General features: G+C 44.6%; 2 protein-coding genes and 1 pseudogene across 2 annotated transcripts; all 3 read right to left on the bottom strand.

The window, feature by feature from the left end:
• Window positions 1–10030: 10030 nt before the first annotated feature.
• Window positions 10031–10702, bottom strand: LOC138366627 (ctenidin-3-like). Its single transcript, XM_069327784.1, has one exon. The coding sequence runs from the start codon at window positions 10700–10702 to the stop codon at window positions 10031–10033; it is 672 nt and encodes a 223-aa protein (XP_069183885.1).
• A 78-nt stretch (window positions 10703–10780) lies between these two features.
• LOC138366628 (uncharacterized) lies at window positions 10781–11080 on the bottom strand. The gene has a single exon (XM_069327789.1). The coding sequence runs from the start codon at window positions 11078–11080 to the stop codon at window positions 10781–10783; it is 300 nt and encodes a 99-aa protein (XP_069183890.1).
• Window positions 11081–11326: 246 nt separating this feature from the next.
• Window positions 11327–12550, bottom strand: LOC123762378 (SUMO-interacting motif-containing protein 1-like; annotated as a pseudogene).
• Window positions 12551–17000: the final 4450 nt, after the last annotated feature.

Here is a 17000-nt window from a genome sequence, read left to right on the forward strand (position 1 = left end):
TGGTAAGGATTGCGATGTTGTATACCTTGACTTTAGCAAAGCTTTTGATACAGTGCCACATGAAAGACTGATTAAAAAGATAGAGTCTCATGGTATTGGGGGTGCTATATTAAGCTGGATTAGGGCATGGCTATACCAAAGGAAACAGAGAGTTAGTATAAATGGAATCAAGTCAGAGTGGGAAAATGTTGTAAGTGGAGTGCCTCAAGGCTCTGTCCTGGGACCTCTGTTGTTTATAATATATATAAATGATTTAGATTCAGGTTTGAGTAGCAACATTTGCAAATTTGCCGATGATACGAAAATCGGTAGGGAAATTAATTCGGAGGAGGACTCACTATCACTTCAAGTTGATCTAGATAGGGTTTTGAAATGGTCAAAGGATTGGCAGATGCAGTTTAATGCTGATAAATGTAAAGTTCTGAGGTTAGGTAATGATGATAGAGTTACAAGATACGAGCTAGATGGTGTTGTGATTGCGAAGTCGGATTGCGAAAGGGATCTGGGAGTTATGATTAGTAAGAATTTAAAACAAAAGGATCAATGCATAAATGTTCGTAATAAGGCAAATCGGACACTTGGATTTATTAATCGCAGCGTTAGTAACAAGACACCTGGTGTGGTTCTCAAGCTATATCTTGCTCTAGTTAGGCCCCATTTAGATTATGCAGTTCAGTTTTGGTCGCCATATTATAGAATGGATATAAATTCACTTGAACGTGTCCAGCGTAGGATGACTAAGTTAATTCCCCAAATTAGAAATCTTTCATATGAAGAAAGATTAACAAAGCTTAAGTTGCATTCACTGGAAAGGCGAAGAGTTAGGGGCGACATGATAGAGGTTTACAAGTGGGTGAATGGACATAACAAGGGGGATATTAATAGGGTATTAAAAGTATCAACACAGGACAGAACACGAAACAATGGGTATAAATTGGATAAGTTTAGATTTAGGAAAGACTTGGGTAAATACTGGTTCAGTAACAGGGTTGTAGATTTGTGGAACCAATTGCCGCGTAACGTGGTGGAGGTGGGGTCCCTCGATTGTTTCAAGCGCGGGTTGGACAAGTATATGAGTGGGATTGGGTGGTTATAGAATAGGAGCTGCCTCGTATGGGCCAATAGGCCTTCTGCAGTTACCTTTGTTCTTATGTTCTTATAAAAAGTGACGAGGCCGAAACATCGTCGTCTCTTCACTTTCTAGTGTTTGGTTTGGCCAACACTTTTCAGCCACGTTATTGTGACTCCTCGTCTGCATATAGAAATATTTGTTATTAATGATGTAAAGTTAATTATTATTATTTATTCCTCATTCACCATCAGGATGAATGATGTTTATAGTGTTTGGGAACCGAAACATTTTGAAGATGGACTGAAAGTTTAATATTATGAAGTTCACTGGAGAACTTGACGACCTCTGAAACTTGAAGACCTCTGGAAACCTGGGGGTCCGACTGGGTCTTACGATGAGGCTCTGTAGGTCTGAGAGTCCCGTAAACTAACATGTGATGAACGACTCAACAAGAGAATCACACCGAGGAAAGCACCAGGTCAAGGTCTGGTCAGTATTATGTGCTGGTCAACCTGTCCTCTCACTTCATGTGTGGTATGTGTAATTTCGGTGCTATTGATCACAACGTCAAAATTTCGATGCTCTGATGAAGTTAAGTGTACGGCAATATTGATGCTCCTTTGCTCTATGCTTGGCTACAATGGGTTAGATGGCTGGTCGAGTCCTAACTCTTCTAGTTAAGTTAATCCACTTTAAATTTGACGTTTGTCAAATCGTAATAACGAGGTGGACTATGATTATACATCACCTGAATGTCTGTAACCCTCAGTGGTCCGTCAGTCCCATTCATTGTTGTTCATGAACTCGAGGATCAAATTAAAACTAAGACCTGAGATCGTGCTAAACTAGCAGGATTTGATGAGGGTTCTATTGGTGCCGTAGTTCCTAGTCAAACTGTGTTGAGAACTCCAAAGTTATGATGATCAGAGTCTGAGATAATGTCAGCCCATTATCATAATGATAATTATCATTGTCAGTCAACACACTGGGATAATAACAGTGTGTGTTTGACCTTCCTGTTAATGTTGTTTGTCCCTGAGCAGTTTAACTCATACCTATGGCTATGTGCCACCCTGATTGTGAGTGTTCTCTCAGTGCCCTAACTCCTTGCTTGTATTGCTTGCAATGGTGATTGAAATATTTAACTTCGTTAGTTGGTATGCGAAGTTTGTCAAGATGGGTGTCAATGGATTCGAGTCATCGCGGGGAATCTCAAGATGTCATTAGATATGACCCAAGACCTCTGGATGTAATACAATGGTGGATACAGACTTGTATTACCAGGGGAGGCAGGCTGCCCATCCCCTGGGAAAAACTATCTACAGTGTGTGCCGGGAGGGTGTGAAAGAGGATTTTCCCTCCCAATACCGTTGGAAGTCCTAACCACAAACTCCCCCATCCCCCTCAGTGACAGTATAGACATCTGTCAGGACGCTGGCACACTAAGGCTCATGCCACTGCCACGAGGGAGAACAGGTGTCTAAACCAATGGGAGCTCAGTATGAAAGCGCGGAAACGCCTCAGGCCTTCTGATAGACCAAGAAGCGATGACGTCACAGCATCTTTGAGGACCCATGTGGCGCCCAGAGTATTCATTCGGGCCACAGATTCGAAAGGTGAACCACGTTACTCCCCAGAGCTCAGGGAAAACTGGTTTTACTTACATCTGGTGGCACAGTATTTTTATTTATTTATTTATTTATTTATATATACAAGTGTTCCTACATTCTTGTACAGCCACTAGCAGGCATAGCGTTTCGGGCAAGGCGTTTACCCTAATTTTCCCTGGAATACGACCCGCTAAATTGTTTAACAACCAGGTATCCATTTTACTGCTGGGTAAACAGAGGCTACAGTTAATGATTGGCGTCCAGTAAATCCTCCCCCGGCCAGGATACGAACCCAGGACAAAGCGCTCGCGAAACACCAGGCGAGTGTCTTACCAATACGCCACCGAGAATGCTTTCTGCAGCCGCGAAACAAGCCAAGTACCGCATCCATTATAAACTTCCATGAAGTAGCTGGATTTATTTAGTACTGGAAGTAGGATTTAACGACGGTTCCGGAGACACTAGGGCCAGGTATGTCGTCCTCATAGACTAGCAGTGTTAAGATAGCTAAGTAAGAAGCCCGCTGCAACATTCAGAAATATATTGTTGAGTAAACAGCTGGAGGAAAAAACTGTATCGCGTGAGCTTATATTGTGGATGAAAGCGGTAATACTCAGTGTTAAGTGTGTGAGTCTAATTAATGAAGTGATTGTCCAATCATCAGTGGCACAATCATGTGTACTGTCTAATTGGAGAATGCGTTGCAGTGGGAGTATCCTCGGGCGCTGGGGAAACAGAAAACGGGAGTGTGGGAGGTGGGAAAGCAGTGTGTCTCGACTCTCACCAACAGAAAACTGGGTTTGTGTGGGTAAACAACTACTTGTGGAGTGTGAGGGTTTTTGTACCTCAGTATAGAGACTGTTGAGTGATTGTTGCAACTCACACTAGAACTCTTATGGTCGTGTCTGTGTCATCGATCAGCTCGCGTATTGTATCACCGAACACGAAGTATTATCATCGGTCATTTGATGGTTTGAGGTGGAACGTTATCTAGCATTGAAGTATCCAATGCCAGTTTCCATCGCTTAATTCCTACAGTCTACCTGACACATCGATCTTCACCTATGACAGCTGTGTAAGAGCGTGACAGGTGTGTGACTTAAATGAAGCGTAACAGGTGTGTGAATTGAATGGAGCGTGACAGGTGTGTAAATTGAATGGAACGTGACAGGTGAGTGAATTGAATGTAAGTAAAAATTCCCGGTATTAATTAAATTGTAATGTGCACATTAATTTGGAAATCAGTAATCACTCAATCTCGGATCATGAGAGTTATCTCGCAACGAGTTCTCTGTGGTAGAGTCCATAGAGATTGTAGATGTGTTAATCTATCAGTTATTGTCACATTGTGTGTGTGAACAGTTATAATATAAACACTTTTGAGTTAGGGTTGTTAACATCTGTTTACAAGCAAAGTTGATAGTGTGCTGACTATGGTTGTCTTAGTGGCACGTTATGTGGAGTGTTAGAGGTTGTCTTAGTGGCACGTTATGTGGAGTGTTAGAGGTTGTCTTAGTGGCACGTTATGTGGAGTGTTAGAGGTTGTCTTAGTGGCACGTTATGTGGAGTGTTAGAGGTTGTCTGGGTGGCACGTTATGTGGAGTGTTAGAGGTTGTCTTAGTGGCACGTTATGTGGAGTGTTAGAGGTTATCTTAGTGGCACGTTATGTGGAGTGTTAGAGGTTGTCTTAGTGGCACGTTATGTGGAGTGTTAGAGGTTGTCTTAGTGGCACGTTATGTGGAGTGTTAGAGGTTGTCTTAGTGGCACGTTATGTGGAGTGTTAGAGGTTATCTTAGTGGCACGTTATGTGGAGTGTTAGAGGTTATCTTAGTGGCACGTTATGTGGAGTGTTAGAGGTTGTCTTAGTGGCACGTTATGTGGAGTGTTAGAGGTTGTCTGGGTGGCACGTTATGTGGAGTGTTAGAGGTTATCTTAGTGGCACGTTATGTGGAGTGTTAGAGGTTGTCTTAGTGGCACGTTACGTGGAGTGTTAGAGGTTGTCTTAGTGGCACGTTATGTGGAGTGTTAGAGGTTGTCTTAGTGGCACGTTATGTGGAGTGTTAGAGGTTGTCTTAGTGGCACGTTACGTGGAGTGTTAGAGGTTGTCTTAGTGGCACGTTACGTGGAGTGTTAGAGGTTGTCTTAGTGGCACGTTACGTGGAGTGTTAGAGGTTGTCTTAGTGGCACGTTATGTGGAGTGTTAGAGGTTATCTTAGTGGCACGTTATGTGGAGTGTTAGAGGTTATCTTAGTGGCACGTTATGTGGAGTGTTGAGGTTGTCTGGGTGGCACGTTATGTGGAGTGTTAGAGGTTGTCTGGGTGGCACGTTATGTGGAGTGTTAGAGGTTGTCTGGGTGGCACGTTATGTGGAGTGTTAGAGGTTGTCTGGGTGGCACGTTACGTGGAGTGTTAGAGGTTGTCTGGGTGGCACGTTACGTGGAGTGTTAGAGGTTGTCTGGGTGGCACGTTATGTGGAGTGTTAGAGGTTGTCTGGGTGGCACGTTACGTGGAGTGTTAGAGGTTGTCTGGGTGGCACGTTACGTGGAGTGTTAGAGGTTGTCTGGGTGGCACGTTACGTGGAGTGTTAGAGGTTGTCTTAGTGGCACGTTACGTGGAGTGTTAGAGGTTGTCTTAGTGGCACGTTACGTGGAGTGTTAGAGGTTGTCTGGGTGGCACGTTATGTGGAGTGTTAGAGGTTGTCTGGGTGGCACGTTACGTGGAGTGTTAGAGGTTGTCTTAGTGGCACGTTACGTGGAGTGTTAGAGGTTGTCTTAGTGGCACGTTACGTGGAGTGTTAGAGGTTGTCTGGGTGGCACGTTATGTGGAGTGTTAGAGGTTGTCTTAGTGGCACGTTACGTGGAGTGTTAGAGGTTGTCTGGGTGGCACGTTATGTGGAGTGTTAGAGGTTGTCTGGGTGGCACGTTACGTGGAGTGTTAGAGGTTGTCTTAGTGGCACGTTACGTGGAGTGTTAGAGGTTGTCTGGGTGGCACGTTACGTGGAGTGTTAGAGGTTGTCTTAGTGGCACGTTACGTGGAGTGTTAGAGGTTGTCTTAGTGGCACGTTACGTGGAGTGTTAGAGGTTGTCTTAGTGGCACGTTACGTGGAGTGTTAGAGGTTGTCTTAGTGGCACGTTACGTGGAGTGTTAGAGGTTGTCTTAGTGGCACGTTACGTGGAGTGTTAGAGGTTGTCTTAGTGGCACGTTACGTGGAGTGTTAGAGGTTGTCTTAGTGGCACGCAAATATTGTTTTATTCTCATTCGGGTGTATTGTTGTGTATTGTGATGTGGTGTAGAGTAACACCCTTGTTAGTCGCTTGTCTTGAGTGATAAGCGAGAGTTAATTGTCTGATTAATTAGTGAAAAGTCATTCACGTAATTAGTAATGTCATTCACTTAATTAATAGTCATTAACGTAATTATTAAAGTCATTAACGTAATTAGTAAAGTGATAATTGCATTTATCTGATGTCTATGTGACAGTGTGATTAAATGAGTTATTGGTTGGTTTACTAATTGTCTGGTGACAGTGATTAACGTAATTAATTAGCTTTGATTGCTGTCTGTGTGATAGTAGATCATTAAAGTAATTAAGTGTTACTAGTTAATTAATGTAAATTGAATAATTAATTTGATTTATTAAAATTCAATGTCTGTGATATTGGTTGTTAAGTAATTGTTTGTTGTTGCTTAATGTCTTAGTGACATTTGCTGAAGTAATTAGTTATGTTGTTGTGTATTGTGGTGATTGTCTTAGTGACATTCGATGTGTATTCATTAACGTGTGTTAATGTATTGTATTGGTCAAGTGTTTTGATATTTGCAAGTGAATAGTGTGCACGAAGTGTTTCAGGTTAGTTCACTGTTGTTGTTGACCTGACCAGTGGGTCGAGACGTTAAGGCTCTCACACCTGTCAGAGTGGTGGGTCGGGAGAATACTGCTAAGTGGTGTTCTGTCAGTTACTGAAGTGACACTCTTGAATTAACGTAACGTGGGAGGCCGTGTATTAGAATGTAAGTTTTGTTGAATTAATGCATTTATTTTCATACATGTGTCTTTAAATGTCACTCCTCATTCTGCAGTACTGCCCCCGTATTCATCTTGGTAATTTGATACAAACTTGAGATGGGTCGGGATCCAGCCTCTAACCCCATTCATCAAATTATAATTTGGCGTGAGAACCCACCCACTACCTGCTGGATTCGCTGCAAGCGAGTTACAGAGTGAACGACCCAAGTGAGGAGGCTCTGGTATGGCTGATGGAGAGTCAAGACCGTCTTGGCCCTCATCCATCACCTCAAGTATTGGATCCTTAGGGTTTTGCTCCCGCCATCTTTGTGTATTTAACCAGTAATATTTCAGATTCTGGCGCCCAGCGTGGTGCTAGGCTGTGTGGTAGAATTGGTCATTATACATCTGACGCTCAAGGTCAACTGAGTGTTTATGAAAGGAAAATCTCACCTCTGGCTTACTAACGTGGGGCTAAGTAACTTAGACAGTAACAGTACAGCTCCATAGCCGGATGCATATTCTTACACTGACCTCAGGCTGGGCTCGTCCAGGCGGCGGCCTACCCTTTAGGACACATTCATCAAATTAAATATGCTGCTTGTTTATAATTTGGGTTTTCTCAAATTTAACAAAATATTATTTCATACTAGAATGTGATGAATAGTTAGGAATAATTTAGTTTAGATTAGATGGTTAGGCTGTGTAGGTCATTACTGGTATTTACAGTACGTGAATGAAACCCTTAGAGGTGCCATTCGAGCAACCGTCGTGAACGAAGCACTGCTCGAGAAAAATACACGCGTCAACAATTGAGAGTCCTGTGTAATGTGTTTTTCAATTCATAAACAGGGAGTTCGGTGACTGGATTAACGAGCATTTGGCCCTTGTTGACGAGGATGGGCTGTATGTACACAGAGTGGGGCCTCTCTGCTTGTTGGTAAATATTCACTGAGATTACATTAGTAGCGAACCTGCTAGTTAAGGTATTGTAGTGTCCTTAATAATCATTCTGCGGTTAAGAGTTCATCGTCCGCTCCAGAGTTAGCGACAATTGGTTGTTGTTATTAAACCGAAAACTTGACGATATATAAACTCCCACTGGGTGGAACATAATTAGAATATATACTCTCAAGTCTTTGTCTCTTACAAATGTTGCAAATAAACTGAAAATATAACCAATAAAAGTAAGCAGAAGTTTCAGGAAAAGTCTTCAGTTTGAGTCACCTCTTCATTATTTTCTCCCGAGTCTCACCAAAACTTCACAGAGTTAAGTCCACAAAAGACTTTTTCAATTTGAGGTCCACAGGACCATTTCTCTCTCACTCTCCCGAAAAACTTCAGTTCATTTATCACAAGTTTCCGTTATATAAAAATGCAACACTCATGTCCTGGATTGCTGACAGGGAGAGTACAGCATTATTTCTATCTATGGAATAGAAATTCTATTTTTGTCTGTCCCAAGTTGTAGGCCAGAGGCTAGGAGTCTATCCTCCTACTAGCCTTACACAACTTTCGTAGATGATGCGTGTTGAGGATGTGTCAAAGCTAGTTGGGGTTGGCCCACGTGCCATGCTTTAAGAAATATTGGCATCGTTGGAGCCCCCCCACTACGATTTCCATGCTGTCTGACATAAAATCAGGGAGAGTGAAAACCGTAGGTTTTGATTTTTTTTATAGCCATTTGCCTGGACGAAATTGGGGGGAGGGGTAAGAGAGAAGAAGAGGGTTTTTGGAGAATGGAGGTGATGGATGGAGTTAACACTGCAGTGTGGTGATGATGGTTTCTGGTGATTATTGTATGAGGGAAGTGGGAGAGTATGGGAGCAGGCTGGTATTCATGGGGTGGGAGTTAAGGGTGGTTTATAGGGAAAGTGGGTAGTGTGTGTGTGTGTAATCATTTCTAGTTGTCAGTTATCAACGGAATTAATTTTCATAGCCAGCTCTTTTAGTTCATTCCATTTTCCCATTACTCGCAAGCTAACAGCAAACTTTCTAACATCTTTACTTGAGATGTTACAAAGTTTTGATACTACTTGATTTACATGTGGTGTTAAATTTGAAAATACCATTGTAAAATTAGTAGTTTGAAACATTCGTCATACTCATAAACGTGTCATTTACAAAATACCATCATTCTCATACATACTATATTGGTCAAATATCAAAAGATTTGAAATTTCGAATTTTGCTTTATATATAAAATCCTCTCTATATATTTATTTTTACAAACATTCTCTCCAGGTGGATTTGGAGAGACTTTACACAACAACTTTAATATTAATAATATTGTATCTGCTATATAAGTTACTAAGCCAAATAACATAAATACTAGTAAATGTTTGTACACCTTGGATCCAATTTTAAGTGATCAGTTGAAAAATGATCTTAGTAGGATGATTAATAGACATCTATCCCCACAGGGATATTAATTCTACTAACCTCGTGAATTGGCCATCAGGCCATCTGAAGTTTCCACTCACTTATTTTCATGAACCATAAATATAAAGACATTGTTTTCCTCCTCACGCCTTTGTCCATTGTCCTGCCTATATATTTATACATTATACTGCAGTGTTTATACTGTTGATAATGTGCTGATTTGATTCATAGCGGTATTTTTTGCAAACTGTGTTATTGAATACGACAGAATGAGTGAGATCAGTTATTCTAGCACGAAAAATTAATTTTCAACAGATCATTTTCCTGCTTTATTATGGCCAGTCGCTGTTTTGTTGACCTTGTCAACATTTTCAGTGGGAGAGTTCAGGTGAATATAATTTGGTTGGAGGAGCCTAATATGATACTGAGAGTGAGCTGAAGCACTAGGGGACAATAATCCCATATTTCTATATTCAAGATATTCAATATATCTTCATAAATTGAAGATATTCAACCCCACCAAAGACGTATTAATATTTTGTTACTTATTTCTTTTCAACTGCTTTTATATTAAGAACATTTTTAAACAATAATAAAATATTAAAATAATATTTATATGAACAGAAATAGAAAAAATTAATAACTCAATTTTACATTTATTCGTAAAATAAGACATTTAGATAAAATAATGGAAGAAAAAACATTTATATGTGAAATAACGATTCTCATCTTAATGACTGAGAAACAATAAAGACATCATTTTCATTATTCATATATCTGAAATTAGAATATGCAGCAATGATACGGAGTCGCAATGGCATGCTACTAAGCTGTTTCCAGAAGAGAACAATAACAGTTATGAACATAGGTTAGAGGAATTATCTTTATCTGTAAAATAGTGTTTGTATGAAGGACAAACATTGATAATGTGATATTGTGGAGATATTATGGAGTCACAGCTTAGTCGGGGTGGTTTCTCATGCCTCCGGGGTAGTTTCTCTTGCCTCCGGGGTAGTTTCTCTTGCCTCCGGGGTAGTTTCTCTTGCCTCCGGGGTAGTTTCTCTTGCCTCCGGGGTAGTTTCTCTTGCCTCCGGGGTAGTTTCTCATGCCTCCTGGGTAGTTTCTCATGCCTCCGGGGTAGTTTCTCTTGCCTCCGGGGTAGTTTCTCTTGCCTCCGGGGTAGTTTCTCTTGCCTCCGGGGTAGTTTCTCTTGCCTCCGGGGTAGTTTCTCATGCCTCCTGGGTAGTTTCTCATGCCTCCGGGGTAGTTTCTCATGCCTCTGGGATAGTTTCTCATGCCTCCTGGGTAGTTTCTCATGCCTCCGGGGTAGTTTCTCTTGCCTCTGGGATAGTTTCTCATGCCTCCTGGGTAGTTTCTCATGCCTCCTGGGTAGTTTCTCATGCCTCCTGGGTAGTTTCTCATGCCTCCTGGGTAGTTTCTCATGCCTCCTGGGTAGTTTCTCATGTCTCCGGGGTAGTTTCTCTTGCCTCCGGGGTAGTTTCTCTTGCCTCTGGGATAGTTTCTCATGCCTCCTGGGTAGTTTCTCATGCCTCCTGGGTAGTTTCTCATGCCTCCTGGGTAATTTCTCATGCCTCCTGGGTAGTTTCTCATGCATCCTGGGTAGTTTCTCATGCCTCCGGGGTAGTTTCACATGCCTCCAGGGTAGTTTCTCTTGCCTCCTGGGTAGTTTCTCATGCCTCCGGGGTAGTTTCACATGCCTCCGGGGTAGTTTCTCTTGCCTCCGGGGTAGTTTCTCTTGCCTCCGGGGTAGTTTCTCTTGCCTCCGGGGTAGTTTCTCTTGCCACTGGGATAGTTTCTCATGCCTCCTGGGTAGTTTCTCATGCCTCCTGGGTAGTTTCTCATGCCTCCGGGGTAGTTTCTTATGCCTCCGGGGTAGTTTCTCTTGCCTCCGGGGTAGTTTCTCATCCCTCCTGGGTAGTTTCTCATGCCTCCTGGGTAGTTTCTCTTGCCTCCGGGGTAGTTTCTCTTGCCTCCGGGGTAGTTTCTCATGCCTCCTGGGTAGTTTCTCTTGCCTCCGGGGTAGTTTCACTTGCTTCCTGGGTAGTTTCACATGCCTCCGGGGTAGTTTCTCTTGCCTCCTGGGTAGTTTCTCTTGCCTCCGGGGTAGTTTCTCATGCCTCCGGGGTAGTTTCACATGCCTCCGGGGTAGTTTCTCTTGCCTCCGGGGTAGTTTCTCTTGCCTCCGGGGTAGTTTCTCTTGCCTCTGGGATAGTTTCTCATGCCTCCGGGGTAGTTTCACATGCCTCCGGGGTAGTTTCTCATGCCTCCGGGATAGTTTCTCATGCCTCCTGGGTAGTTTCTCATGCCTCCGGGGTAGTTTTTCATGCCTCCTGGGTAGTTTGTCATGCCTCCTGGGTAGTTTCTCATGCCTCCGGGGTAGTTTCTCTTGCCTCCGGGGTAGTTTCTCTTGCCTCCTGGGTAGTTTCTCTTGCCTCCGGGGTAGTTTCTCTTGCCTCCGGGGTAGTTTTTCATGCCTCCTGGGTAGTTTCTCATGCCTGTGGGGTAGTTTCTCTTGCCTCCGGGGTAGTTTCTCTTGCCTCCGGGGTAGTTTCTCTTGCCTCCTGGGTAGTTTCTCTTGCCTCCGGGGTAGTTTCTCTTGCCTCCGGGGTAGTTTCTCTTGCCTCCGGGGTAGTTTCTCATGCCTCCGGGGTAGTTTCTCTTGCCTCCTGGGTAGTTTCTCTTGCCTCCGGGGTAGTTTCTCTTGCCTCCGGGGTAGTTTCTCATGCCTCCGGGGTAGTTTCTCATGCCTCCGGGGTAGTTTCTCTTGCCTCCGGGGTAGTTTCTCCTGCCTCCGGGGTAGTTTCTCATGCCTCCGGGGTAGTTTCTCTTGCCTCCGTGGTAGTTTCTCTTGCCTCCGGGGTAGTTTCTCTTGCCTCCTGGGTAGTTTCACATGCCTCCGGGGTAGTTTCTCTTTCCTGGGGGGTAGTTTCTCTTGCCTCCTGGGTAGTTTTTCATGCCTCCTGGGTAGTTTCTCTTGCCTCCGGGGTAGTTTCACATGCCTCCGGGGTAGTTCCTCATGCCTCCGGGGTAGTTCCTCATGCCTCCGGGGTAGTTCCTCATGCCTCCGGGGTAGTTCCTCATGTGTCCGGGGTAGTTCCTCATGCCTCCGGGGTAGTTCCTCATGCCTCCGGGGTAGTTCCTCATGCCTCCGGGGTAGTTCCTCATGTGTCCGGGGTAGTTCCTCTTGCCTCCGGGGTAGTTTCTCATGCCTCCGGGGTAGTTTCTCATGCCTCCTGGGTAGTTTCTCATGCCTCCGGGGTAGTTTCTCTTGCCTCCGGGGTAGTTTCTCATGCCTCCTGGGTAGTTCCTCATGCCTCCGGGGTAGTTCCTCATGCCTCCGGGGTAGTTCCTCGTGCCTCCGGGGTAGTTCCTCATGCCTCCGGGGTAGTTCCTCATGCCTCCGGGGTAGTTCCTCATGCCTCCGGGGTAGTTCCTCATGTGTCCGGGGTAGTTCCTCATGCCTCCGGAGTTCAGCCTCTATTCTCGCCTCCACAACGTCGCAGGATGTTAAGTATTATTTCCCACTCTATAGATCTTAGCATTTATTTAAATATTCATCCAGTCCTCTTAAGATTTCCCAGCGTCAAGAAACTGTCGTGCTAAAGTACCCCTATGCTAACCTACCAGAATACCCAAAAATAGAAAACGGGACAGTATGTCAATTTCGCGAGCCGCTACCATTTTTCAGCACAATAATTTATTACTTTTGAATATACGTCAAAATGCGGCGTTCTATTAGGAGGACGGGTTGTAAATATTAGTGTATTTAGATTTTGACATATAGGGAAGGTGTTCAGTTAACAGATTTGCATTTTGGGTACATCCTTTTGGATTCAGAGGCACATGGAGTGTATAGGAAACTTAGATGCAGTGATGGTGGCAGAAATCAGGAAAAACAGTTACAGTGATGAGGAAGATGGTGAAGGTGAATGGGGAATACGGCGAGATTATACGTGGGTGATGCTGGGATGGAGTATTTTGATGGAGATGGTGAGTGTGTGAGTAGTGGGAGATGGTGAGTGTGTGAGTAGTGGGAGATGGTGAGTGTGTGAGTAGTGGGAGACGGTGAGTGTGGGAGATGGTGAGTGTGTGAGTAGTGGGAGATGGTGAGTGTGTGAGTACTGGGAGATGGTGAGTGTGTGAGTAGTGGGAGATGGTGAGTGTGTAAGTAGTGGGAGATGGTGAGTGTGTGAGTAGTGGGAGATGGTGAGTGTGTGAGTAGTGGGAGATGGTGAGTGTGTGAGTAGTGGGAGATGGTGAGTGTGTAAGTAGTGGGAGATGGTGAGTGTGAGAGTAGTGGGAGATGGTGAGTGTGTGAGTAGTGGGAGACGGTGAGTGTGGGAGATGGTGAGTGTGTGAGTAGTGGGAGATGGTGAGTGTGTGAGTAGTGGGAGATGGTGAGTGTGTGAGTAGTGGGAGATGGTGAGTGTGTGAGTAGTGGGACATGGTGAGTGTGTGAGTAGTGGGAGATGGTGAGTGTGTGAGTATTGAGAGATGGTGAGTGTGTGAGTAGTGGGAGATGGTGAGTGTGTGAGTAGTGGGAGATGGTGAGTGTGTGAGTAGTGGGAGATGGTGAGTGTGTGAGTAGTGGGAGATGGTGAGTGTGTGAGTAGTGGGAGATGGTGAGTGTGTGAGTAGTGGGAGATGGTGAGTGTGTGAGTAGTGGGAGATGGTGAGTGTGTGAGTAGTGAGAGATGGTGAGTGTGTGAGTAGTGAGAGATGGTGAGTGTGTGAGTAGTGGGAGATGGTGAGTAGTGGGAGATGCTGAGTGTGTGAGTAGTGGGAGATTGGGAGTGAGTAGTACTCACCTATTTGTGCTTGCGGGGATTGAGCTCTAGCTCTTTGGTCCCGCCTCTCAACTGTCAATCAACTGGAATACAGGTTCCTAATCCTATTGGGCTCTATCATATCTACACATGAAACTGTGTATGGAGTCAGCCTCCACCATATCACTTCCCAATGCTTTCCATTTGTCTAATACTCAGACACTGAAAGAGTTCTTTCTAAAGTCTCTATGGCTCATTTAGGCACTCAGTTTCCACCTGTGTCCCCCTAGTGTGTGTGCCCCTTGTGTTAAATAGTCTGTCCTTATCTACCCTATCAATTCCTCTGAGAATCTTGTATGTGGTGATCATGTCTTCCTCTAACTCTTCTGTCTCCCAGTGACGTGAGGTTTAATTCCCGTAGTCTCTCCTCGTAGCTCATACCCCTCAGCTCGGGTACTAGTCTGGTGGCAAACCTTTGAACCATTTCCAGTTTAGTCCTATGCTTGACTAGATATGGACTCCATGCTAAAGCCGCATACTCCAGGATTGGTCTGACATATGTGGTGTACAATGTTCTGAAAGATTCCTTGCACAAGTTTCTAAAGGCCGTTCTTACGTTAACCAACCTGGCAAATGCCGCTGATGTTATCCTCTTGATTTAAGCTTCAGGGGACAGGTCTGGCGTGATATCAACCCCCAGGTCTTTTTCTCTCTCTCTGACTCTTGAAGTATTTCATTTCCCAAATGATACCTTGTATCTGGTCTTCTGCTCCCTTCACCTATCTTAATTATATTACATTTGCTTGGGTTAAACTCTAACAACCATTTGTTCGACCATTCTGGCAGCTTGTCCAGGTCTTCTTGAAGCCTCAAGCTGTCCTCCTCTGTCTTAATCCTTCTCATAATTTTGGCGTCGTCAGCAAACATTGAGAGGAATGAGTCTGTACCATCTGGGAGATCATTTACTTATATCAGAAACGGGATAGGTCCGAGTACAGAGCCCTGTGGGACCCCACTGGTGACTTCACACCAATCAGAGGTCTCACCCCCCTCACTGTATCTCTCTCTGCTTCCTATTGCTTAGGTACTCCTTTATCCACTTGAGCGCCCTACCAGTTACTCCTGCCTGTTTCTCTAACTTATGCATCAGCCTTTTATTGGGTACTGTGTCAAAGGCTTTCCGACAGACCATAAAAATGCAGTCCGCCCATCCCTTTCTTCCATGCTTAATCTTTGTCACCTGATCGTAGAATTCTATTATGCCTGTAAGGCAAGATTTACCCTCCATGACCCCATGTTGATGGGTTGTCACGAAGTTTCTTCTCTCCAGATGTGTTATTAGTTTTTTCTCACAATCATCTCCATCACCTTGCATGATATACAAGTTAAGAACACTGGCCTGTAGTGTAATTCAGTGCCTCTTGTCTGTCACCCTTTTTGTATATTGGGACTTCATTAGCCGTCTTCCATATTTCGGGTAGGTCTCCCGTCTCCAGTGACCTACTATACGCTATGGAGAGTGGCAAGCAAAGTTCTCCTGCACACTCTTTCAATACCCATGGTGAGATTCTGTCCGGGTGTTACGGCCCTACTGGGGCGTAACCGGGTTCTTTTCTGGTGTTATTAGAATTTGGGAATCCGGCCCCAAGCTAGTAGAGGCTTTCAAGGGATGTGTTCCATAACGCAAGTTAAATTAAAGGGGGAGGGATACAAACGCTCTGATTTATATATATATATATATATATATATATATATATATATATATATATTTATTAACCACCACCATAAATAAATATATAAACAGTCACGCGGGGTTATAAACACACTTTAATGTACAGAGTTGTCTTCCTCTGAAGACACAGGATGCTCCACGGTGCGCACTTTGAGTAGCCCTGGTTCTCTTCTTCGGCCCACTATGAATCCTCTTGGATTCTCTCGGCGAATCTATCCTGGCCACAGGCCAGCCAAATCACAGTCCCACTGGGTGCTCCGTCGTGGAGGCCTTCAACCACAATCCAGCCTGTAGCTGGCAGGTTCCGATCAGCTCCGCTGTGTAGGCCACTCCACGGCCGATACTAGGGTTGCGAGCCCTAGGCAGGAGCCTCGTGTGATTCCGCTGATCACTCTCCTCTCTCAGCACCACAGTGGCTAGTCTCTTCCACCAGCCAGCCCCGGATAAGGCGATTCCTGATACTGCCACGTCATAGGCAGGCTAATACTCTCAACAGTGTTCGTCCGGGGGTGACTCACAGCTTCTTCAGCAAACTCGTGGAGAGACCTTGGCTGCCTTGGGTAGACTGATCCATCGTCCATTACAGCAGTCCCAGGTCGACTCTGTAATCAGACACGTCATTAGTACCGGGGCTAGGGAACCTCACTTACAGGCTTAGACACAAACGTCCACCATATCCACTCCACTCCATTGTTGTCTAAGCACCACCTCACCAGAGGTCAGCAGCGGCTACGTTACGAGCTGATTAAGACGGGAATCCAGCCCCTGTGGCCGGTATATCCCGTCCTCACTAGATGGCGTCGTCCATTTGGAGGGTGTTTCGGGAGCAGACTCACAGATAGTGTTGCCGTCACTGCTCCGTGCTACGATGCTGGACTCGGGTCCGTAACACGGGGCTAACAGCCATTCTCATGTCCAGCTCCAACAGGTGCCTCTTGACCTCATCTCTTGTAATTTCGAACCCTTCCTAGGCCACCTGGTTTACTGCCACCTCTCCTAGCGCAGTGACCTCTCTTTGTTCTATTGTGAAAACCTCCTGGAACCTCTTGTTGAGTTCTTCTCACACCTGTTTGTCATTCTCTGTGTACCTGTCCTCATCCGGTTTAAGTTTCATCACCTGTTCCTTCGCTGTTGTCTTCCTCCTGATGTGACTGTGTAGTAGCTTTGGTTCGGTCATGGCTTTATTAACTATATCATTTTCATACTTTTTCTCAGCTGCTCTTCTCACACTAACATACTCGTTCCTGGTTCTCTGGTATCTCTCTCTGCTTTCTGGTGTTCTGTTATTATGGAAGTTTTTCCACACCCTTTTGTTCAGTTCCTTTGCTTTCATACATGCCCTATTAAACCACAGATTCTTTTTTTGCTTCTCGTTTTTTTCCTGTCGGGCCGGGATAAACCTGTTCACCGC

The sequence above is a fragment of the Procambarus clarkii genome, chromosome 2 (assembly GCF_040958095.1).
Source record: "Procambarus clarkii isolate CNS0578487 chromosome 2, FALCON_Pclarkii_2.0, whole genome shotgun sequence".
In the NCBI taxonomy this organism is placed as follows: Eukaryota; Metazoa; Arthropoda; class Malacostraca; order Decapoda; family Cambaridae; genus Procambarus; species Procambarus clarkii.

Bases quoted from the DNA above. Each gene is read 5' to 3' on its own strand.
- LOC138366627 (XM_069327784.1), bottom strand. From the start codon at position 10,702: ATGAGAAACTACCCAGGATGCATGAGAAACTACCCAGGAGGCATGAGA.
- LOC138366628 (XM_069327789.1), bottom strand. From the start codon at position 11,080: ATGAGAAACTACCCCGGAGGCAAGAGAAACTACCCCGGAGGCAAGAGA.